Here is a 24,625-nt window from a genome sequence, read left to right as displayed (position 1 = left end):
GGCAGGCCAGGTGGGCGGCTCAGGAGGGAGCTGAAAGCTGAGTGTGCAGAGTGGATTTCTTTCCACCCTCTCTTCTTCTCTCCCTCTTCTCCTTTGAAATAGGGTCTGTTGGGTGAAAAATGGGCAAAAGCTCTTGCAAGGTTTTACTTATTTCCCAGTACTATCGGACCCGGCAGCCGACAGGTATGGAAAGATCTTGAACCTTGTGGTTAGTAAGATTTGAGTTGGAACCACAGCTCAAACCAGCGTAGTAATCCAAGTTAGATTCCTTTGCCTGCTCCTTTTAATGAAGAGAATTAATTCATCTCGCATGGCACTGTGAAGAATAAAGAAGCCTTTCCTTAATCCTCTCAGGTATTTGCTTCCACTAATAATTCAGTTTCTTTAGGATAATGTTGATGCCTGTAAAAACACTGATAATTGTGTGTGTGACTTATGCTTTAAATCATTTAGGACTTGGAGAACCACATTTCGTCGCTTATTTCAATTGAAAAACTTGTGATGTCAGGGTTTTGTAACAGGTCGCGACCGAAAGGAAAGAAAGAAAACGGAAGGAACTTGAAACGGTTTCGATGTGGCGTTGTCAAGTTTGGTCCAGGAGGGCTTAGCCCAATCTGATTTTCTACTGGTCAAGCTTACCATCAATCGCACCAATTGTAAATAAACTGGAGACGGAAGCAGGTTGCTAGGAGGCGGGATCTTCCTGTCGCCATTGTTAGGGCGGGATGAAGCTACGTTTTCTGATAGGCTAAAAGCAACTTCTTCTGCCTGCTGCCGCCAGCTGCTAAGGGGCGGGACTCCTGAGGTCTTAGAACGGAACGCTTCAAGGCTCGTCCATCCGATTGGTCGGCAGGGGCGGATCTTGTAGCGGATTGGCTTCTGGTGCTGCCCGTTGAGTTAGAGTTGTCGAAGAGAGGCACGTGAGGAGGCGGTGGCGCTCTAGACCGGTCGCTCGGCGGGAGGAATGAAAGTGGCGGTCTGGCTGGCAGTTGGTCCCGGTTTCTGGGACTGGGGAGCTAAGGGTGGTGGGGTAGTGGCGCTGCTCATGGTCCTCTCCTGCTGCTTGGTCTGCGGCTCAGGTACCACCCGGGCAGCCGCTGCCAAAGGGGCGGGTTGCCGAGGGGTTATTTTTGGGGGGACAAGTGGGGAAGCCGCAGAAGGGCGCGGGGCCGTTAACTATCCAAGGGGCTGTGGCTCTGCCGAGGGGCCGTGAGAGTGATGCCAAAGAAGATGCTTAGTTTGCGGGTCGGGCCTGAGGGGTCCGGGTCCTGGGCGGCCCGGGGGAGCTTTTCAGGAGTCTGGAGGCTCTTGGCCGACCGGAAGGGAGGCCTTCGCTGGTCGCGGTACGGTCCTGGGACCGCGTCCTGATGCAGTTTGTAGGGTTAAAAGGAAGCCGCCCCCAGGAGCGTTCAGGGTTGGTGGACATCTCATTCAGGCTGCACAGTAGCGAGCACCGCAGCGCGTACGCTGTTGGGATGCAGGGCTGGCTAACGGACAGAATTGCAGCCAGTTCTAGGGCCTAGCCCCTCACCAGGCTTGCAGAGCAGCTCTGGAGTCCTTCCATCCCAGGTTGCATTCAGCAGCGATGGCATCCCTGACTGGTTTCACTTCTTCCCCGGAAATGTGACCTGGGTTGAGGATGGGTGATGGGGGCATTTGGCTATTTGGACTGGGGAGGAAGGAGAGCCTGGCTGTCCCGTTCCAATGCTGTGAATTTTCTGGTTAAATACACCCTCTTGTAGACGCACAACAGAAAGTGAGATTCCCAAACTTCCACTGGAGGGAGTGTGAATCAAGATCATCTATCTCCTAAACACACATTACAGCCCTGTCACCTCCGCGTGATGCCTGCCTGCCTGTCTCACACAGTCAGGATTATCTGCAGCTGCAGCTTTAAGGTGGCCCCAGATGTCTAGGCCTGCTTTTTTTTTTTTTTTTTTTTTTAAAAAAGATTGAGGAGTAGGTAACTAAGAAGGTACTTAGGTGGGGGTCAGGGCTCTAAATGGGATGGTTAGGTTGTGGGGCATCAAAGGAAAGAAGGTATGCCAAAATGCTGCTACAAAGTGAGACCTGGATCGGCAGAGAGGTGTGTTTACTCCAATTTGGCAAGTCTGCATGCAGTTGATTACTAAGGCGTGCCCTGCAGTGTTCAGTGCCAGTTTTGTGTAGTTTCTTCTGGTTTTTCTGCTGACTGCTTTTAATAAACTACTTGGAGGGCACTTGCTGCTGTATCCCTAACCTGTCCATATAGCGCAGTTGCCTTAGCTGCTGGTCTCTGCTTGCTATCATTTTCCTATCTGATTCATATCCCAGATGCTTCCCAGTGTTAGTTGCAAAACTTTTTGTTGCTTTGAAAAATTGAACAAGGTCTTTGATGTTACTTTGTGTATCCTTACATGATTCACAAGGGTGAGCATTCTTCCGTAATTATTAGCTATTTTAATTTTGCACATAGGCCTTCATTTTGAGTGTGTGTAATCTTTGTTCTTAGCCTCTTTGTATATTTATTGGGATTTCTGAAGACTTCCAAAGTATATAAGCTTTTATATACATATATATATATATAAAGTATAAAGGGTGTATATTTAAAAATATGTAGTTATTGAAGAACTTAATTTGTTCTGCCTTTTTAAAGGTTTATTTATTTATTTATTAAAGATTTATTTATTTTATTGCAAAGTCAGATATACAAAGAGGAAGAGAGACAGAAAGGAAGATCCTCCATCCGATGATTCACTCCCCAAGTGACTTCAATGGCCGGTGCTGCGCCGATCCGAAGCCAGGAGCCAGGAACTTCTTCCAGGTCTCCCATGTGGGTGCAGTGTCCCAATGCATTGGGCCGTCCTCGACTGCTTTCCCAGGCCACAAGCAGGGAGCTGGATGGGAAGTGGAGCTGCCGGGATTAGAATCAGTGCCCATATGGGATCCTGACGCGTTCAAGGCAAGAACTTTAGCCACTAGGCTAACGTGCCGGGCCCACGATGTTAGTTTTAATATTGCATTTCAGTCAGTTTTATTTTTTGGCAAATGGTGTTGGAGAATTTGTTTTTAAAGATTTATTTATTTATTTTATTTGAAAGGCAGAGTTACAGAAAGAGAAGCAGAGCGAGATCTTCTATCTGCTGTTCACTCCTCAAATGGATCAAGGGACAGAGCTGAGCCAATCCGAAGCCAGGAGCCTCCTCTGCGGCTCCCATGTAGGTGCAGGAGCCCAAGGACTTGAGCCAATCTTCACTGCTTTCCCAGGTCATAAGTAGGGAGCTATATCAGAAGTGGAATAGCCAGGACATGAACTGGCAGTCAAATGGGATACCAGGCCCACAGGCAGTGGCTTATCCTGTTACAGTACCATCCTGGAGAATTTTTAAAGTTTAAAACTATGATACTTTTTCTTGGCATTAAGTTTTTTTGACTTGTCTGTGCCATTGGAAGATCTTGAAAGTAGTAATGAACATTAAAAGATGCAGTGTTATAGTATTTGATGTTGTGGGAGAAAATGTGTTAGTAAGTGTAAGTCTTTTGTCAGTTGTGTATTTCTGCGTGGGTTTTCAGAGTACACTTCCCTGGGCCTGTGTTGTGGTATAGCACGTGAAATTGCCCTTGTGACACTGGCATACAGTTTAATCACTGATTCAGGTCCCAGCTGTTCCATTTCCGACCAGTTCCCAGTGGATGGCTTGGCAGAATAGTGGAAGATAGCTTTAGTGTTTGGGCCCTAGTTGGAGACCCAGATAAAACTCCTGGCTCTTGCTCCTTGCTTCCACCTGGCCCAGCACTGGCCATCAAAACGGCCAGCAGCTGTCTTCTCTGTTTCGGAAAGTCTGACTTTCAAAGTAAATAAACAAATCTTAAAAATAAAAATTTCCCAGGGCTGGCATGGTGGTACAGCATGCTAATTCTCTGCCCTGTAGTGTCAGCATCTTTATGGGCAGCAGTTTGTGTCCCAGATCCTCCATTTCCCATCCAACTCCCTGCTTGTGGCCTGGGAAAACAGTTTAGGATAGCCCAAAGCTTTGGCACCCTGCACCCGTGTAGGAGACCTAGAAGCTGCTTCTGGCTTCAGATCGGCTCAGTTCCAGCTGTTGTGGGGTCACTTGGGGAGTGAACCAGCAGATGGAAGATCTTTCTCTCTGTTTCTCCTTTTCTCTGTATATCTGCCTTTCCAATAAAAAAATTAACTTTTAAAAAAAGTATTTGTGTATTTAACAGGCAGAGTGACAGAGAAAAAGGGAGAGAGAGAATCTTCTATCCCTTAACTTGCTCTCAGATGGTTACAGTGGCTGGGACTGGTCCAGGTCAAAGCAGGAACCGGGAATTCCATCCTGGTCTCCCACATGGGTGGCAGCAGTCTAAGTACTTGGATTATCATCTGCTGCCTCCCAGGCACATTAGCAGGGAGCTGGGTCAGAAGTGAAGCAGCCTACATGCCAACCTGGGGCCAGCATTACCAGTAGTAGTTTAACTCACTGTGCTGCAACACAGGCTCCAGAGAATAAACTCTGATCCATACATGTGGTGGGTTTTCTGTTGGCTTGTTGGGAAGACAAGGGTAAACAGAACTGTGAAAAGGTTTCTTTTCCTATGAATAACAGAACGTCTTGAAAATACAGATTACTGCTGGATTAAAGATTAGTGAGAAATTGATAGTATATCAAATCCGAATTTTTTTTTAAAGATTTATTCATTTTTTTTATTACAGCCAGATATACACAGAGGAGGAGAGACAGAGAGGAAGATCTTCCCTCCGATGATTCACTCCCCAAGTGAGCCGCAACGGGCCGATGCGCGCCAATCCGAAGCCGGGAACCTGGAACCTCTTCTAGGTCTCTCATGTGGGTGCAGTGTCCCAATGCATTGGGCCGTCCTCAACTGCCTTCCCAGGCCACAAGCAGGGAGCTGGATGGGAAGTGGAGCTGCCGGGATTAAAACCAGTTCCCATATGGGAGCCCGGGGCTTTCAAGGCGAGGACTTTAGCCGCTGGGCCACGCCGCCGGGCCCCAAATCCGAATTTTAAAAACAAAATTCTAGGGCCCAGTGCAATGGCCTAGTGGCTAAAGTGCTCACCTTGAACGCCCAAACACTAAAGCTATCCCAGCCTTGAACGCGCTGGGATCCCATATGGGCGCCAGTTCTAATCCCGGCTGCCCCACTTCCCATCTACCTCCCTGCTTGTGACCTGGGAAAGCAGTTGAGCATGGCCCAAAGCCTTGGGACCCTGCCACCTGCGTGGGAGACCTGGAGGAGGTTCCTGGCTCCTGGCTTCGGATCAGCGTAGCACCGGCCATAGAAGTAAGTCACTTGGGGAGTGAATCATCGGATGGAGGATCTTCCTCTCTGTCTCTCCTCCTCTCTGTATATCTGACTTTGCAATAAAATAAAATAAATCTTTAAAAATAAGAAATTCTGGGCCTGCTGCACAAGCCTAGTGGCTAAAGTTTTCGTTTTGAACAGGCTGGGATCCCATATGGATGCCAGTTCTAATCCCAGTGGCCCTGCTTTGCATCTGCCTCCCTGTCTGTGGGCTGGTAAAGCAGTCAAGGATGGACCAAAGTCTTGGGACCCTGCCACCTGGGTGGGAGACCCGGAAGAGGCTCTGGGCTCCTGGCTTTGGATCAGTTCAGCTCCAGCCATTGTGGCCGCTTGGGGAGTCAATCAGCAGATGGAAGAGCTTCCTCTCTGTCTCTTCTCCTTTCTGTATGTCTAACTTTCCAATAAAAATAAATAAATTTAAAAAAATTCTGGTCCCAGCTTTGTGGCATTGCAGGTACAGCCAGTATCTATTTTGGAGGTTAGTTTGAATCTAGGCTGCTGCACTTCTGATCCAGCTCCCTGCTAATGACCTGGGAAAGCAGTAGAAGATAATGCAAGCACTTGGGCCCTGCTACCCTGCTGGGAGACGTGGAAGAAACTCCTGGCGTCAGCCTGGCCTAGTGCTGGCTGTTACAGCCATCTGGAGAGTGAGCCAGTGGATGGAAGACCTGTCTCTGTAACTCTTTCAAATAAATATTTAAAAAATAAGAAGATACATTTTTTAGATGTATTTATTTTTATTGGAAAGGCAGATCACATTTATAGAGAGACGGAGAGACAGAAAGAATCTGCTGGTTCACTCCCTGATAGGCCATGGCAGCCAGAGCTGAGCCGATTCAAAGCTGGGAGCCAGGAGCTACTTCTAAGTCTCCCACATGGGTGCAGGTGCCAAGGCTTTGAGCCATCCTCTACTGCTTTCCCAGACAATAAGTAGAGAGCTGGATGGGAAGTGAGTGGCCAGGACATGAACCGGCGCTGTATGGGATCCTGGTGCCTGCAAGGTGAGGATTTAGACATTGAGCCATTGCACCGGGTTCAAAAGATATAATACACAATTGTAAGACCCACTCTTCAGTGGTTTTAGTGTATTTACAAGCTTGTGCCAGCATGACGGATCATTCTTGAGTATTTTAATGACTCCAGAATGAAACAGTGTGTAGCGTTTCCCTCTCTATCCACTTGGAAAAGCCAGCCTGAGCTTGCCTGTCTGAAGGTTTCCTGTTCTGGATATTCATCAGTGGAGCCACTACCCTTTGAGTGTTGGGCTTTTTTGATCTGGCTTCCTTCACGCAGGGTGGTATTGCAGGAATCTTCCTGGCTGATGGAGTTCCAGTTCTTCCTCTGAATAATGCCCATTGTATGGAAATGCCACAGTTTGCCTGTCTGCTTTGTGGGTGATGGGCATTAGCTCTACTTCCTGGTTACTGTGGATCATACTTTTTGTGGAACCGTCAGACCTTCCCCCCCCCCGGGACAGCAGTGCCTCACTTCTGCACCAGCAGTGGGTGAGGGCATCTCTAGGTCCTCATTGGTTCCTGCCGTTGTCCTCCCTCTCAGAGCCTTCTCATTGAGGTTTTGATTTGTACTACCCTAGGACTATGCTTCATCCTACAAGCATTATATGGATTGGTGAATATCAGGGTCTTTGTGTCTGTTGCTTTGGCTTGTGAGGGTTTGTTTGAAGTTTTGAAGTTTTTTTTTTTTTTTTTTTTTTTTTTTTTTTTTTTTTTTTAAGGTCAGATATATAGAGAGGAGTAGAGACAGAGAGGACGATCTTCTGTCCGATGATTCACTCCCCAAGCAGCCACAACAGCCTGAACTGCGCGGATCTGAAGCCAGGAGCCTCTTCTGAGTCTCTCACGTGGGAGCAGGGTCCCAAGGCTTTGGGCCATCCTCAACTGCCTTCCCAGGCCACAAGCAGGGAGGCAGATAGGAAGTGGGGCTGCCGGGATATGAACCAGTACCCATATGGGATCCTGGTGCATGCAAGGCGAGGACTTTAGCTGCTAGGCTACCGCACTGGGCCCTTGAAGTTCTTTTGTTTAGTTGGTTTAAGTCTGTGTTTATACTAAGAATTCAGAGTGATAAAAACTGAAGAGTAGCCTTTAATTAATTGGTTAAGTACTATGTAGAACTCAAGAAGTTCTGGGAAGTAACTTGGACTGTTTTTGATGGGAAGACACTGTGGAGTGGTGAGGGAGTGGCTGGGAAGTGGTGGTGGGGGTGGCTGGGGGTGGTGGGGGAGTGGTTGGAGAGTGGTGGGAAGTGGTGTTGTGGAGGGAGTGGTTGGGGAGTGAGTTGGGGGATGGAGGGCAGTGGCCAGGAAGTGGGGAGTTATGGGGGCTATGGTGGGAGAGTGGTGGGGGAGTGGTAGGGGGAGTGGTGGGGCGAAGGAGTGGGTGGAGAGTCGCTAGTGGGGAGTTGTAGGGGGAGTGGTTTTGGGGAGGAGTGGTAGGGGGAGTGGTGGGGAGAGGTGGGTGGCGAGTTGTAGGGGGAGTGATCCCTTTGAAATCTTGAGTTAGCAAAGGTAAACCAGAGGGACTATTTGTCGAACAGGAAATGAAACAAAACAGCTAGAAGAAAGCAACTTGGGAATCTTTAGTATCCCTTTAAAGTACTGTATAAAGAACATGTTGCCAATTCTGTACATCCGTTTCTCTTAGAAAAGAAACAAAATCAACAGATGGGGTGACTTGCATGGCCTTTCTCCCTGTCTCAGCAAAGACCACAGTCAGACGTGGTGTGAGCGCCCGGCTGCTTATTGACTATAACTTCAGACAAATGCCTTAATCTTTCCCAAGTTTCTTCCTTTGTCAAATACGGTTTAGAAGAGTGTCTACCTTATGGCGTTGTTGAGGGTCACATGAGGTGCACGTAAATGCAACTTAGCAGGTACGACATGTGTATCTCTAATGTTTAAATAATCAAATTTGTCAGAAATGAGGCTGGGCTTTATTTCTCCCATCTCAGTTTTCTTCTTGTCACTCTGGCTGACATTTTAACCTGAGGTTTCAGAAAGTAGCCAACTTAATTCTCTTTCTGAAATGAGTTACAGTTATTAGGCTGTTGGGTTCCATTATGCATAATTCTTGTTTCCTTTCTTTGCATGAAGCTGAAATGGGTGTTGGTAAGATCATGCTTCAGGAATCCCAAGTTTATAGTTTGACTGCCAGCCAACAGTTCTGTTATGAAAACGTGCTCATCCCAAAATGGCATGATGTGTGGACACGGATACAGGTAAGAATTTGGAAGCTTCTGGGTCCTGTGGCTGGTGGGGGACTTAGTCACCTGCCACTTCCATATTCATACCATTTTTAAAACAAAATGTTGTTGACAGCCCTGTCAGGGTTGTGATGACCCTGAATGGTATTTATGCCAGTTCTATGTACCTCTCTGTCCCAGCTCCCCTATGTGGTTTACAGTACTTGGAGCTCTTTTCTTTTCCGAAAGAAACTGCTTGCTTTTCTTTCTTATACACACACACACACACACACACACACACACACACACACACACGCCCCTTTCTTTTGTCAAGGCCAGGAGTCCTTGTTTGGGCTGGAAACTGTTGCCTAGCTACTGTCAGGCATCAGCTCCTGGCCTTGCTGCTGCTGTCCTTGTTGGGTTCCCCCTAAGGTCTTTCAGGAGCCCTTGGATCTGAAGGTTCCCCTGGGTAGAAGAACTTGGTTCTTATTTCTTTGTACACGTGGGTAAACCGCCTGGTTGTAATAGTGGTTGAACCAAATGTGCCCTTCTAGAAAATGCAGCGGCCGCTGCTCTAAGTGTAGTCGCTGAGAAGGCTGGTGATCATTCACAGTGAGGACGGTCGTCTGTGCTTTGGTGTTTTTTTTGTTTTTTTTTTTTAATTCTCTCTTATATTGTCTGGTACAAAAATCACACTCCATCTGGGACACATTATACCAACAATGGCTTTAGCTTCTCAGCTGCCATTATGGGGAACATTTTCAGTTTTCTGGGACTGTTTATGACTGGCAATTTTCTTAATATTCTCGACCCTTGCTTTGTATGGTCTCTCTAAAGAGCTGTACTCAGAATGTGCTCAGCGTGGGCGCCTTTTTTTCCGACACTGTGTTCTGGCCTCACAGGAGATTCAGATCGTGGTAATAGGAAGGCATCCTGTCCCTGCCCCTCTGTGCCCCAGGCAGTGGCTGTGTAATTTGGATGTTTCAGAAAGATGAAGGAATTTGCCCGAAGTTACAGAGCCAGTGAATGGGGTCTGGCTTCGGGAGCTGCCCCTTGCATGAGGCCTCTGTGGGAACTGATGCGTCACTGTTGTAGCTGCTTTTGTTTCTGTGTTTGTTTTAAATTTCATTTGTGAAAGGTTAAAATTCCTACCTCCCTTATCCCAATTCTCCCTGTGTTACAGATCCGGATAAATAGTTCCAAATTGATCCAAGTCACACAGGTTGACAATGAAGAGAAACTGAAGGAGCTAGAACAGTTTAGTATCTGGAACTTTTTTTCCTCCTTTTTAAAAGAGAAATTGAATGACACCTATGTGAATGTGGGTCTGTACAGTACAAAAACCTGCCTCAAAGTTGGGATTATTGAGCAGGACACCATGTACAGTGTCATCGTGACAAGGAGTAAGTCTCACCTTTGCTTTTCTGGTGGATTCTGTAGTGAGAAGGGGTGGAACCTTGGAGGGTCTAATTAGGGAGGCAGAGAAGTCAGCCTGGGACAGCTCCGTTTTAATTCTGGTTATAACCCCAGGGACACCACAGCTCCCCACAGCACATGGCGACCTGCCACCAGTCCCTCTAGGCACACACTTGCAACTGCCACACTTGCAACTGTGAGCACCTCCTAGGCTAGAACTGTGAAGGCTGATAGCCTTCCTAATGCTGTCAGGGGCCCTGGGCCACTGTGCCCAGCTCTCTTAAAGTGATTCAGGCAGATCTAGGGCAGCTGTCCCAATGTGTACAAGCCTTTATCTGAAGATGCACGTGGTTAAAGAAGGAAAACCAAGGAAGGGTACAGTTGCACATACTACTTTGTGAGTAAGAGGAGCATTTGTGGATCCATAAATAAAGGTGGAAAGCCACTTGCACTGCTGAAGGAGGCTTACTATGGGAAGCCAGGAGGACTTGTCTGAGATCGTCTCAGAGAACCGGGAGCCTGTTGGCATCCCTGTGGTGTCTCTGCGGGGTCCTGGGATGTTGTGAGTCTTAGAACTATTTTTGGGTTTTGCCACAAAACAGAAGATGTCCTTCCAGTTATGCTAGGAGTTCCCCATTGCCTGATTGCCTGGGATTGGTCTGTTTTTGGAGCTCCTACGTCTGCCGATCCCTCTTGCTTCTGGTCTGTTTGTGGGCCTCCCCTAGATGCCAGCTCTTGCATGTGAAGGCTGTGGGTGTCTGGTATGCTAGTGCATACCCCTGCTTGGCTCCCCGGGTCCTGGGTGGGATGTGTTAGTGTGTAGGCCATTCCATCACAGTGCTGTGTAGTAAAGGCAAGTAGGTGGATATTGTTAGGCTTGGGCAACAACAGCACAAGACTCTGTTCTCCCAGGTTCCAGGCACTGCTCTGTTGGCGTGTGCGTTGGGGTTTGAAAGCCAGAATGGCAGAGACCCCTTGTGGGCACTCATGTGAAGTGCTCATGGTTCTATGACTTGGTTCAAAGTGAAGCTTTGTTTCCTCTTAGCTTTAACCTTGGCAGCTAAGACAAAATAAATTCTTCAGGAAAGTACAGGTTAGACAGAGACCTAATTACGCCTTCTTACGGGAAGACTCCTCGGGCTTTGTGTGTAATTTGTGTTGCTGGTCAGGCAGACTGTCTGCCTGTGCGTTACTGTAGCCGACCAATCATGCCAGCATTGTTTTGTCTTTTGTGATGCCTGAAAGCACTTTGGATCCCTGATAAACACCAATCTTTCCTTATTTCAGGATTTGATCCCAAACTCTTCCTCGTTTTTCTCCTTGGACTCACACTGTTTTTCTGTGGAGACCTCCTTAGCAGGTAGGTTCTATCAGGTTTGTGTCCCCACCCCCACCTGACCTGTAGCAAGAAGTTTCTGTGGCTTGGACACAGCCTATACCTTACTTTGGGTGGTGATTGTTGTTTTTCTAGTTGAATGATACTGGCAATAACAAAATTCTGCCCATTAGGCTGATGGGTCGTTAGGCTAATAGGAGTCTGGTAGTACTCTGAAGTGTGGGGGGGTGTTGCCGCGCCCTCCCTTGTGGGGAGTTGGGCATGAGCCCCATAGGCTGATGCATCTCTTGCTGCTGAAGCGGAAGGAAACAGCTACTCACTTCCTTCCTTTAGGAACCTAAGACAGCACAACTGGCTGATATGCACTAACATATAAACAGCTATGCAAACATTGAATGAAGGTGGAATCAACATTAGATTTGTATTCAATGAAAAAGAGTATTTGTAGAGTATAGTGAGCACATGGTTACAGTTGGAGGCCCCGATTCTTTTTTTAAAGGTTTAATTTATTTATTTGAAAAGCAAAGAGAATTACAGATAGAGAAGGAGAGACAAAATCTTCCATCTGCTGGTTTGCTTTTCAAATGGCTGCCATAGGTGGGGCTTGGTGAGCCTGAAGCCAGGAGCCAGGAACTCCGCGCCCCCCATCATCAGTCCCATTATGTTTCCTGTCTCTTCTTGGAAGACCTTGGTTTCCCTCCCTCACTTCAGGGCAGTGTGTTCTTCCCCAGAATGAAGAGCCTTAAAAATTGGATTGGGAGAGGTGTTGGAGATGAAGCAGAAATTTATTATTGGGAGCTCTATCTCTGTATAGTTTAATGACATTTCTTTTTATTGGAAAGGAAGATTTACAGCAAGAAGAAGAGATAGAAAGATCTTCCACCTGCTGGTTCACTCCGCATATTGTTGCAATAGCTGGAGCTGAGTCGATCTGAAACCAGGAGCTTCTTTTGGGTCTCCCACTCGGGTGCAGGGTCCCAAGGTTTTAGGCTGGCCTTTACTGCTTTTCCAGGTCACAAGCTGGATGGGAAGTGGAGCGTCCAGGACACAAACCAGAGCCCATATGGAATCCTGGTGTTTGCAAGGTGGAGGGTTAGCCAATTGAGCCATTGCACCAGACCCTGCTCTAACTTTATACTTTAAAAAAATCTTTTGGGACAGATGTTTGGTGCAGTGGTTAGCACTTTTGCATCCCAGAGCAGAGTGCTCAGGTTTCAATCCTGTTTCTGCTGCTGATTGCTGCTTTCTACTAACATGTACTATGGCAGGCAGCAGGTAATGGTGGGAGTAGCTGACTCTGGCACCCATGTGGGACACCCAGATTGAGTTCTGGGCTCCCTCCTGGCTTCATTCTGGCTCGGTCTAGGCTTTTGCAGCAAATTGGGGAGTGAACCAAAGGATGGAAATCGTTATTTTTGTTGTTGTTTGTTTGTTTTTAACTTTCCTTGTTTCTACCTTTCAAGTAAATAAACATGAATCAATAAAAATAAAAATACATTTATGGCTGGATTATTTGTCCTGGTTTCAGCACTGCCACGTGTGACATTTATGTTAAATATGTAGTCACAGACAAAATTCCTTCTCTGCAGAAGTCCGATTTTCTACTACTCCACTGGAATGAGTGTAGGAATTGTGGCCTCTCTCCTGATCGTCGTTTTCATGCTATCCAGGTTTATGCCCAAGGTAAGTAGCAGACTCCTCCTGCATAGTTGAGTTTTCTGGGAGAGCTGAAGGACTCGCTCAAAGAACAGAGCATTCTCAGTGAAGGCCGCTGAGCCCATGCCGTCCTTGTTCCTGCTTTGGAAAGGGACTTTGCCTGCTGCCCTTGGACCCTGCCTACCTGCAGACAAGAAAATCGTTTTGTTCAGTGAGAAATTGAAATTCTAATTACACAGCCAGGCTTTTAAGTCACTTAGCATCTCATCTTGCCAGTGTCCCTGGCAGGCTATACCATTTTAAACAGAAAGGATATCTTTTGGAAATGTGTTTTTTTGTGTGTGTGTGTGCATTTTGAGTAGTTAGAATTTAAAAAAAAATAGTTCCACTTGGCTGCCTTTGTGTGTGGAAAGCCTGCGGTAACTTTGCTTTCACTTCTATTCTCTGTTTTAGAAAAGTCCCGTTTACGTCATCCTGGTTGGAGGCTGGTCATTTTCTTTGTACCTCATTCAACTAGTTTTTAAAAATTTGCAAGCAATCTGGAGCTGTTACTGGCAGTACCTTTTAGGTAAGTGTTGCATTGCCTTCCTTCTGTGATCGCTTACTGTGTCGTGAGAAGATAGTGCCTACTTACAGCAGCTAGTTCATATCCTCTTATGAACTTTCAAAACTCATACTTTTTTTTACTTATTTCTAGCCCCTCTACAGTGATTACATTCCTTTAAATTACAGTGATGCTGCTGATGAGACAATTTGAAAATGTGTTGGTGTTTATAAACACAATGAGTGTGTATAAGTATGAAAAGCTGTATATGACTTTATTTATTTAGATTTTACCTATAAAGTAATAATCCTTTGGTTTTATATATATAGTAAACTTTGATCTATTGTTTGAGAGGAAATTGATTTGGATTTTTTTTTCTTAAAAGAGTATTTATTGAGGGAGAGACACAGAGAAATCTTGTATCTACTGGTTCATTCCCCAAATGGCTGTAACAGCCAGGTGTGGATTAGACTAAAGCCAGGAGCCAGGAGCTCCAACCTGGTTCCTCATGTGCGTTGCAGGGGCCTAAGCCTTTGCACCATCATCTGCTGCTTTTCTGGGATTGTTGGCAGGAGTCTGAACTGGGAGCAGACTAGCCGGAACTCAAACTAGCACTCTGTTAACGGGACTGCAGCTTCACAAGTGGCAGTTTATCCAGCTGTGCCACAGCACTGGCCCCCTAATTTGCATTTTATTTATTTTAAAGTATTGTATTTATTTAAAAGGTAGAGCAACAGAGAGGAAGAGAGAAGAAGAAATCTTTCATCTGGTTTTGCATTCTCCAAATGGTTTCAAGAGCCAGGGTTGAGCCAGGGCTTGGCCAAGCCAAAACCAGGAGTCCAGAACTCCATTCTGGACTCCCAGGTGAGTGGCAGGTACCCAGGCAGTTGGGTCATGCCTTGCTGTCTTCCCAGATGCGTTAGTAGAAAGCTGGATTGGAAGTGCAGCAGCAGGGATTCCAACCAGTGCTCTGATGTAATATGGCAATGTTCCAGGCAACAGCTTAACTCTGTGCCATAACAGTGGCTCCTAACATGTAATCTTCATGCTTCTTTGGAACAAATAAATTTGAGACAACAGAAAGGATAGAAAAAAGGTGTGCGTGTGTTATGTGTATATGTATGTGTGTGTCTCCATCCTAAAAATAAAGTTGTGAATAATTGAGTAATAATCTTACCCACTTTCTAGTTCAGCAGGTGAATATATATATATAGTGAATTTCCTGCTGCTTTTCCTGCAAATTGCTTGTACTAGGTCTAGATAAACACTAATGTCTTCTGGTGGTTTCCCTGTAGGCTACATGTTGGCAGTGGGCTTCGTGAGTTTTGCTGTGTGTTACAAGCATGGGCCCTTGGAGAATGAAAGGAGCATCAACCTGCTCACCTGGAGCCTGCAGCTGCTGGGTCTGGGCTGCATGTATGCTGGCATCCAGATCCCACATGTCGCCCTCGCCCTCATCGTCGCTGCGCTGTGCACCAAGAACCTGGAGTACCCCGTGCAGTGGCTGTATATCACCTACAGGTGACTGTCAGGCAGTGTGAGTGGGTCGAAGGTGCGTGTGATATGGGATGCAGGCTGCTGCAGACTGGTTACAGAGCTTTATTAATGCAAGTTATCATACTGTGCTTCTGGTTGTTTTTCTTCTTGAGCTTTTTTTTGTTTGTTTTTAATGACTCTAGGCATTTGAAAGTGTTTATTCTAGTCATATTCTATAAAATAAGAATGTCCAGGAAAATGTCATGTGTTCCTGTTACCACTAGGTGGTGCAAATTACATCCCTTTATACCTTTTGCCTCCAGTCACTGATTTTTATTATTTATTTATTTATTTTAAAATATTTTATTATTTATTTGAAAGAGCATGAGGGAGAGGGTAAGAGAGAGAGATATTGGGCTCTTGCATCTATTGGTTCATTCCCCGAATGGCCACAATAACAGCCATGGTTGGGTTAGGCTGAAGCCAGGAGCAGGAATACCATCCAGGCCTCCCATAAGCGTGGCAGGAGCCCAACCAAGTTCTTGGGCCACAATTTATTGCGTTTCCCAGTGCATTAGCAGGAAGCTGGTTTGGAAGCAGAACAGCCAGGACTTGTGGCTTTCCAGTATGGGATGCCAGCAGGGCAAGTGATGACTTAACTCACTGTGCCACAGTGCCAGTCCTCACAATACCCGCTCATCCCTTGCTTTTAGGTCATTTCAACTTGATGCTCTCAGATGGCTCCCAAGTCCTAGATAAGTGCTAAGATGTAAGGAACAGCATGTGAAGGTGCACATGGAATGCTCATAGGTACTGAGTTAACTCTCTTACAGTTAGTCAAAGAGATCAATCCAGTTTTGGGGGGCTAGGTCAGAGGGTCACTGTCTTAGCTGATCTTTTTCTGTGTTGAGTTTCCATTTATTGGAAAATGAGTATTTGTCACTTATTGGGGAAATAAGCATTTCACATGAGTGAGTAATATTTTATATACTCAGATTTGTCACTCAGTTTTGTGTGTCAGAAGTCCATTATAACTAAAGAGGTCTATGGAGGACAGATGGGCGTGATGGCCATTAGGGCTTAGGCTGGCTGCTGTGTGCTTTTCCCGCTGAAGGGAACTGGCAGTAAGGATGCCTGTAGATTATCGATTAACGGTTCGTGGTGTTATTTTGGTGAGCACAGAAGGCTGTGTAAGGCAACAGGAAAGCCTGTCCCCCCTCGTCTCCTGACAGAAGAGGAGTATCGGGCGCAAGCAGAGGTGGAGACTCGAAAGGCTTTAGAGGAGCTTCGAGAGTTTTGTAACAGTCCAGACTGCTCGGCTTGGAAGACTATTTCTCGAATCCAGTCTCCAAAAAGGTAACCCCTTAGTTGAAGGTGGCAGGCCTTTGTCAGGGTAACTGTGACCTGGAGTCCTAACACAGCTCATGCTTCTAGACCAGCCTGCACTGTGGCCTTGGTGTTCCTGTTTCTCTAGGAGTAGGCCAGAGGAAGGGTGAGCAGTCGCCTGTTTTCTGTTTGCTTGAGGCTCCATGGACTTCAGCATTAAGTGCAACCTGGATGTGGGAAGATGCCATACTCAGTTTCTCCTTGGAAAGTTGTAAACTGCTCCCTGATTCAGTTTTTCTTTTCCTTTTAGGCAGGAGCAGTTGCAGCAATGAATATTTAAAGCTTCCATTTGGAATCCTGATAATGTAAAATGCCAAAAGGCTGAAAACTCAAATAACTGTTATGTGCCTTAATCTCGTCTTCTCAGGAGTGTGATGACTAAGGGAACCCTAGAATTTCTGTGGCTGAGAAGGCCGGAGGCGCAGGGCTCCTGGCCTGTGAGCCCAGCATTCCTTTGCTCCTGCTTTCTTGGCTCAGTCTGCTTACCTGGCAGGTGAAAGGCAGGGGGCCTTCGCTAGTCTCCACGTGATTGGTGATGTGAGGCCAGGAAGCACTTCAGTTCGGGCTTATTCTGAAGGAGAAGCAGGAAGGAAAGAGGCAGATCCCCAAGGCACATTCTCTTTTCTCTTGCAGATTCGCTGACTTCGTGGAAGGCTCTTTCCACCTCACACCAAATGAAGTATCTGTCCACGAGCAGGAGTACGGCCTAGGGAGCATCATCGCCCAGGATGACGAGGCATCCTCGGAGGAGGATGAGGAGATGGAGGAGAACGCACGGCCGCAGTGGTCTGCTCTCACACAGGGCAGCTCCCTGACCTAGCGGCACGTACCTCCTGTGCGTTCACCAGCCTTGTGCCTCGGTGGTCCCCGTTCTTCCACTTCTGTGGGACAACCCATCCATGGGATTCCTGGGGGCAGTGAGTGCCATGCTCGTTTTCAGCTGCACGCCTGGCACCCTGGCTCCTACTCCATGGGCCTGGCCATGTGCCACAGTGCCTCCACTGAGGGGAAGCCACACATCCGAGCCACCTTTACTTCTGCTTTTATTTCAGTGGCTTCAGCATCGTCCTTGATTGGACTGTTTCAAGAAGAAAATGAATTTCTGTCTGATTTTTCAAGTGCAGATATCTTTCAAAAAGTGTAGCAAACTTGTGTTCTGGAGCCCGCAAGTCCTCCAGAGTGAGCAGCCCCACAAGCCTGACTCCGTTCCTTAGCACAGGTTGTGGGAAGGTGTGTACTGCAGGCTGGGCTGGGAGTGACTTCCCACACAGAGGAGCAGGAGTCCTGCTCGCTGTTAGGAAAACTCCTAGTGGGTCCTCTGTATGTGTGGGGTCTCTCAGGATATTTTTTCCAATTCACTATCATAAAATTTCTATTTCACTATCATTAAGTATTCACTTGGCTCCCTTCCCTCCCCTCCGTGGCCCCCTTTGTCCCTGCAGGCAGGACTGTTCCCCTGCCCACGAGCTGAGTACAGATGAGAATGTCTTCCATTCTTCCACACCCTTTCTTTTGGCTTGTGGCATTTTTTGTTGCCAGCTGGGAGATGTTCTGTGTAGGGGATTTTGTGCTTTTTACAAATTGCTCGTTTTTCTCATCATTGGACCCCACATCTTTGAGTTGCTAAGGGAACAAGAAATTCTGTTTCCTTCCCCTTCATTTGTTTACCCATCCCTTTCAGTCCCTTTCTCCCCAGAGTGAGAGTCCTTTGTGAGTCCCGAGACTCTGTGAAGGGGCCCTGGGTATGCAGCTCCTGTCTGTGGGACTGCCTGCCCACCGCCCGCCCCCTGCCCTTGGTGCTCCCAGCACCCAGCCCTCCAGGTCATCTCCGTGTCTCATCCAACCTTCAGAAAGAGACAATGTGTTCCTCTGAACTTGGCACACTTCCTCGCACTTCCATTTCTGACCAGAGGTTCACCCTGCCTTTGGTGACCGTAGTGTTAGTTCTAGACTTTTCCTTATCAGCCAGCAGTGTGATTTATGAGGGAGCAAATTCCTCCATATAATTTGCTTGGTTCTCTCTTTGTGCTCTTCATTCACCCTTGAGCTGTGGAGAAGGCAGTGGTTACTTCAGCGGGGGCAGCAGGCCCCGTGGCAGGTGCTCAGCCTCACACTTCCTGACTTCCCATGACCATGGAGTAAGCAAGTTGATTTTGTCTTGAGCGCTGTAACGACTCCTTTGCATGAGCCATTGAGTGCACCCTTCTGAGAGACCCTTGGCTCCCCTGCTGACTTGCAGAGCATTAGCTCAGAGGCTCCTCTCCAGGGGGCCGGTTAGCAGTTTCCACTAGTGTCTCCCACAGCCTTAAACTGTCCCAGAGTGACAACTACCTCAGCTGACAGCAGACCTAGAGTTGGAAGCCAAGAGTGAGCAGGGTCCAGGCAAATGCCAGGAGTTAAACTTGCAGGATTGAACGGCCTTTATATTGGGAAATCTTTATGCCTTTGTGAATTACGTAAATGGTAAAAATTTGCTCTTGTACACAAAACTGTTACAATCCCTGAAATATACTATTTTTTACTCTATAGGGATCAAAACCTTGCATTTTTGTGATATGTTGATTTGAAAAAAAAAATTAGCTCAGCTGTGTAAGTGGTGTTAGGATCCCTGGAGACTTTGGTGCCCTGTCCAGGGAGGAGGTGCTGCTTGGGGAGTGGGGACTGGGCTCAGGGCTGACTTCCCTGTCAATTTTGTGAGCAGGGGGAGAGTGGTCGTATCCTCTGTGCGGTAAAATCCTTGTGAGATGTGATTGCTGTCTCAAGGCCAGTTTTTTTCCTCTGTGTTTGAACTTGGAGTAAGCTTACTTCTGGCACATGTGCAAAGGTTGGCAGTGGGGATGAGAGCAAGCCCTGTGGCAGGAGGGATGCCCTGAGAGTGCAGGATGGGGTTGGCCAGTGTGCTCTGTGCCCCTGCCCTGCCTGCCCTCATGGCTTTGCCCAGGTGCTTCAGGGCTGCTGCCACTGCCTGAAATGGCTCAGTTCTATAAGCTGTGGGGAACGGCTCTCGCCTGCCTCCTGGTCACTTAGTTGGCTGGTTCTGCCCCTACTCGAACCCCTGTTTAGTTTTCTTCAGGCAGTCGCAGCTCTTGCAATTTCAGCAAAGCTCCAGCTCTCAGATGGATTTCATCAGCAAGGATTGAAGGGATGACCGTGGGGTGAACTGGATGCTGGAGCCATGTCTGCTGCCATGTCAGCGTCTTGCTCGGGGCTCAGGGCCTCATTAGCATTGGAAATCTATCTCCCCTCGTTGTTCAGACTGAGTTGGTGCAGAGCACCTGCCTCCCTTTAGTGAGACTACAAGAGGCAACTGGCCAGCAACAGTTTACTTGTCCCCTTACTTTGTTTTCTCAGGGCACTGATGGAACACAAGACTGAAAAGCAGGGAAATAACCGTTTCCTGCTCATCTGTCCACCACTGCCTCCTGTCAAAACCAAGTAATTTCTTGTCCCCAACCTCTCCCTTCCCCTTCTTAATGTTTGTTTTATCTATTACAAAGGGAATTTCGCTCTCGCCACCTCCCAACCCCCATTCCATTGTATGTGAATGTGTCCCTCTCTCAGGCCCAGCTCTCCTGCCGACTACATCCCCTTTGACCTAGTCTCCACTGGACACGGAAAATAGTGGCTTCATGAATGAATGGGCCTAGGTAAGCTGGACGGGCACCCAGCTCCTGACTAGCCACCCCAGGAGGGGGTTAGATTATGTAAGCATCCTCAACCTTTGTGGTGTTCTGGGAGAAAAGGTGGCCACCTGTTCAGAAATGGTTTCTAGCTATGTACTCGTGGTTCTTCTCCTAATTGAGCAGGGAAGGATAAAGTAGGAGGAAAATGAAGAAAATACCCTTTGGGTACTTGTAAAGATTCCAGTCTGACATAGGAAACAGTAACTTTTACTGAAAGGCCAAGAATTGTGTCTGGACCCAGGGGAGGACAATTTGACAGGTTTATGATGCCCTGGATGCTCTAAGCCGCGAAACCAGGTAATACAGGAAATAGCCATCGCACAAGGCATGTGTGCCTAGACTGTTTGCTTCCGTTTCTATGTAGCAGAAACCGATTTTCTTTTCCCAGGGCACCTGTCCAGTTGTGGTAACCCAGAGGTGTCTTTTGGTGACTCAGTCTACAGATTCAGGTTGCCGCTGAAGTGGATTCAAGGTGGCAACTCCCTTCTGAAGGACGTCTGGTGCCTTTTATGACGGGCCATAGCCTGCTGGGAATAAACCACAGATTGGTGCCAGTCAATGTGTACTTGCAGCTGTGGTCACACAGACTGTCCACGTGTGGGGCTCTGGGCTGTCACCCCACCGCTACACCCACGTGTGCCATCTTCCTCCTCCACATCGTGGATGACTTGAAGATGGTTGGAGCCGCCCTCTCTGAACTTGCCCCCCGGCAGGAGCAGCATTCTTAGGTTCACATAGGAGACAGCTGGTGACAGGAGCATTAGGAGCTGTTACAGGCTGCAATTACCACAGCTTTTCATGTTGATGGAATTGGGGTTGATTATGACAAGGCTAAGAAATGAGTGCATTGTAGCCTGTGGGTAATGCCTTAGTGTTATGTAAATAATATATTTGTCATTTATATATTTAAAATAAATGTTTATGAATGTCTGAATGAAACGAAATGATCAGGAATGGCTCTTTGCCATAGGTCTCATTTTCACCCTTCTTTCTGTAAGGAAAAAAATAAGGTCTTAATGTATTTTTTGATTTGTATTGTATAGTTTGTAAATGGTCCCAGTTTTAATAAAGTTCTTGAGACTATACAGTGGCTCCTCTTACTGCGCATGTGCTTCCCTGCATGGCCCCCTTGTTTTCAGGTTGTCTGCCGTTCCCACCTCAGCTGATCTTTCTCATGAGATGGTTTTGGATGCTGCTGCTGTCTCCCCTCCTGTGCTTGGATTGGGTGATACCCCAGGGTGCTGGGTCTTTACTAGGAGGTGTTCTTGCAGAACTAAGTAGTTGTGCTACAGCTTACTCCTGGTCCAGGGGGCTAGTTGTCTCGTGCTTGATTTCTTCCCTGTCTGTATGACACAAATGTTGGGACGGGAAGATCTGTGTAGATCCAGCTGTAGGTGCCCATGGGGAGAACATTATGTAGCTTTGGAGGAAGAAGCAGGACTGTAGGGAATGTTGGGAGCCATGGAACATAAACTTCAATTTTGGGGGCTGGCGTTGTACAGTGGGTTAAGGCTTCAGATGCCCACATCCTGGGGTGGAGTCCTACCCCTGCTACTGACCCAGCTTCCTGCTGATACACTTTGGGGGTGTGTGTGTGTGTGGTGGGAGGCTCAGGTATTCAGGTCCCTGCCACCTGCCTGGGAGACCAGGATTGAGATTGCAGTTCCTGGCTTCACCTTATTCAGTTCTGACAACTGCAGACACTTCGGGAATGAATCAGTAAGTGCAAGAGCTTGTTCTCTTTCTCACTACTATACCTTTCCAGTACATAAATATTAGGAAAAAAATTTGTGGTCATCTATGCCCAGCTTCTACAGGAGGTGTCTAGTATCTCTCCTTTTATTTGCTCTTGGAATCTTTTGTAGCATTTGCATTAATTTTGTACCTGTCTTGTGTTCTTAGTTATTTAAATGGCATAAAAATCCATTGTTTCTGAAAAGACCCAAATAATTTAGACTGTGTGTAACAACGTAGATGAATGCATGCTGATGACATCTTTTCCTTTTTTTGTTTCTATAATTACTAAGCAAATAATTAAAATATATATATATATATTTTTAAAGATTTTATTATTATTGGAAAGCCGGATATACAGAGAGGAGGAGAGACAGAGAGGAAGATCTTCCATCTGATGATTCACTCCCCAAGTGAGCCGCAACGGGCCGGTACGCTCCAATCCGATGCCGGGACCAGGAACCTCTTCCAGGTCTCCCACGCGGGTGCAGGGTCCCAAAGCTTTGGGCCGTCCTCTCCTGCTTTCCCAGGCCACAAGCAGGGAGCTGGATGGGAAGTGGAGCTGCCGGGATTAGAACCGGCGCCCATATGGGATCCCGGGGCTTTCAAGGTGAGGACTTTTAGCCGCTAGGCCACGCCGCCGGGCCCAAAAATATATATATTTTAAAGGCAGAGTGACAGACCTTCCATCTGCTGGTTCATGCCCCAAATGACCGCAGCAGCCCACTGAATCCAGGAACTCCATCCTGATCTCAGCATGGATGGCAGAGGCCCAAACCATGTTCTTCTGCCTTCCCAGACACATTAGTAAGAAGTTGGGTTAGAAGCAGAGTACTGGGATTTGTGGTTGACAAGCTGATATGGGGATGCCAGCATTGCAAGCAGCTGTTTAACTCACTGTTAAACACCAGCCCAACTTCTAGGTTACTAAGACATAGGTGGTGATCGCTAGTGGTTGAATTAGTAAAAACTTAAAAAGCATGCTTGTGGAGTGCACTACATCCTAAGATTTTGGTGAAGGTAGATATGTGACGGAGTGATAGCCGTCATGCTTTCACACAGGAATCCTCCGAAGGTCTCATTAGAGCATAGCTCTGGGTTGAGTTGGCAGCACTGCTTGAGAATGTGGCATTTCTCATCTGCTCTTGGCTGGGTCTGGTGCAGCTGCTCTGTGTGCCTCATTTTGAATACCAAGGATATAAAAGTACTTGGCTTGTTGCCCACTGTGCAGTAAGTACTTGATAAATGTTACTAATTGGCCACAAATTATTATTTTTTTTAAGGATTGTTTTAATTGTTTGAAAGAGCAACTGAGAGTGGGAGACATTCCATCTGCTGGTGTATTCCCCAAATAAGCACAACAGCCAGGTCGGCCATGCTGAGGCCTGTAACCAGGAACGTCATCCAGGAACTCCCACATGGGTGGTAAGAACCTAAGCATTTGGGCCGTCTTCCACTGCCTTCCCAGTTATTAGCGGGGAGGTGAAGTGGAAGCAGAACACCTAGGACTTGAATTGTCCCTGAATTATGGGGCTGCAAGCCAGGCTGTAAGTGTTGGCTTAAACTGCTACATCACAATGGCTGGCCCCAAAACCAGATAAGTTATGACAGCAAACAGTTTCCTTATATATGAAAACTTACATTTTTATTTTGCAACATCTATTTAATTCTAAGAGGATCAATGACAGAACTGGTTTAATCAAAATGCTGCCCTCCCAACTTTGTCAGGAAATCAACCCCAAAGGATTTGGAAGGTTTGCTGCTGCTTTTTCTTGCCAGCTTTTTGGAAGTATAATTATATGCAATGAAATCAGTCCATTTCAGGTGAACAATTTCAGTTTTGTGTCAAAAGCAGATCATGGTGCAAAGCCCATTCCTTTGCCACCTCCCCCATTCCCTCCCGCCTCTTCCCCACACTAGTGGTTGACAGATATCAACAGCCCAGCTGACTTAGATATATAGTTTGGACTTTGTTAATTTAGGGTAACACACTTGCTCCATTTTGCCCTGAACTTTCTTGGTTTTAGAGAAAAAATATCCCATCACAGGTCAAAGGCAGGTGAACAGGTTGGTCATCAGAACTGTGACACTCAAGCCATTGTTTTAAAGCCTGAGGTTGTCATCTCCTTTCGTTTTTGAAAAATTCATTTGAAAGGCAGAGTGACAAGATATCTCCCATTCACTGGTTCTCTTCCCAAATGGCCACAATAGCCAGGACTTGGGCCAGTCTGAAACCAGAATCATGAAACTCCATCCTTTCACAAGGTGGCAGGGGCGTAAGTAAGTAAGCCATCTTCTGCTGTGTGTCCAGGCACATTACCAGGGAGCTGGATCAGAGCGGATGAGCTGGACCCAGTGCTGAGCCCTTGCCTTGCATGTGCTGGGATCCCATGTGGGTGCCAGTTCATGTTCTGGCTGCTTCACTTCCCTTCTTGCTCCCTGCTTGTGGCTTGGGAGTTCAGACAAGGATGGCCCAGGGCCTTGGGACCCTGCACCTGCATGGAAGACCCAGAAGAAGCTCCTGGCTCCTGGCTTCAGCTCAGCTCAGCTCCTGCCGTTGCAGCCACTTGGAGAGTGAGCCAGTGGATGGAAGATTTTTCTGTCTCTCCTTCTCTCTGTAGATCTGACTTTCCAATAAAAATAAATCTTTAAAAACAAGTGGATGAACCACAGTGCCAATCCTGCTATCTCCATTTTTTTAAAAGAGTCACTTCTCTCAGGAGAGCAGCACATGGTAGGCACCAAGATTGGTGAATCAGTAGGCACCCAGATAACCCTTGTTATCCTGGACCAGAGGACATGAGAGCTCGGTTCTGAGTTCTGTTTGTGGCGTGGCCCTGGGAAAGTGGGCTTCTTGTACTCAGTCTGCTTTTTGCATTAGAA

The 24,625-nt window shown here is 47.1% G+C and overlaps 1 protein-coding gene across 3 annotated transcripts; it reads left to right on the top strand.

The window, feature by feature from the left end:
* Positions 1–910: 910 nt before the first annotated feature.
* NEMP1 (nuclear envelope integral membrane protein 1) lies at positions 911–17,188 on the top strand. 3 transcript variants are annotated; one of them, XM_058673574.1, is made up of 9 exons: positions 912–1,079; positions 8,423–8,547; positions 9,695–9,914; positions 11,215–11,287; positions 12,853–12,946; positions 13,373–13,487; positions 14,759–14,984; positions 16,122–16,295; positions 16,959–17,188. In XM_058673574.1, exons 1-9 carry the CDS (start codon positions 965–967, stop codon positions 17,143–17,145), a joined length of 1,329 nt encoding a protein of 442 aa, XP_058529557.1. In that variant the 5' UTR covers positions 912–964; the 3' UTR covers positions 17,146–17,188. The 3 variants fall into 3 exon arrangements, with proteins under 3 accessions (XP_058529559.1, XP_058529557.1, XP_058529558.1); XM_058673575.1 differs by lacking the exon at positions 912–1,079 and adding an exon at positions 1,936–1,975; XM_058673576.1 differs by lacking the exon at positions 16,122–16,295 and having other exon boundaries at positions 911–1,079.
* The last annotated feature ends 7,437 nt before the right edge of the window (positions 17,189–24,625 follow it).

Source organism: Ochotona princeps, chromosome 15 (genome assembly GCF_030435755.1).
Source record: "Ochotona princeps isolate mOchPri1 chromosome 15, mOchPri1.hap1, whole genome shotgun sequence".
Classification (NCBI taxonomy): Eukaryota; Metazoa; Chordata; class Mammalia; order Lagomorpha; family Ochotonidae; genus Ochotona; species Ochotona princeps.
The sequence above is the reverse complement of the archived record's forward strand: the minus strand, read 5'-3'. Positions and strand labels throughout refer to the sequence as shown.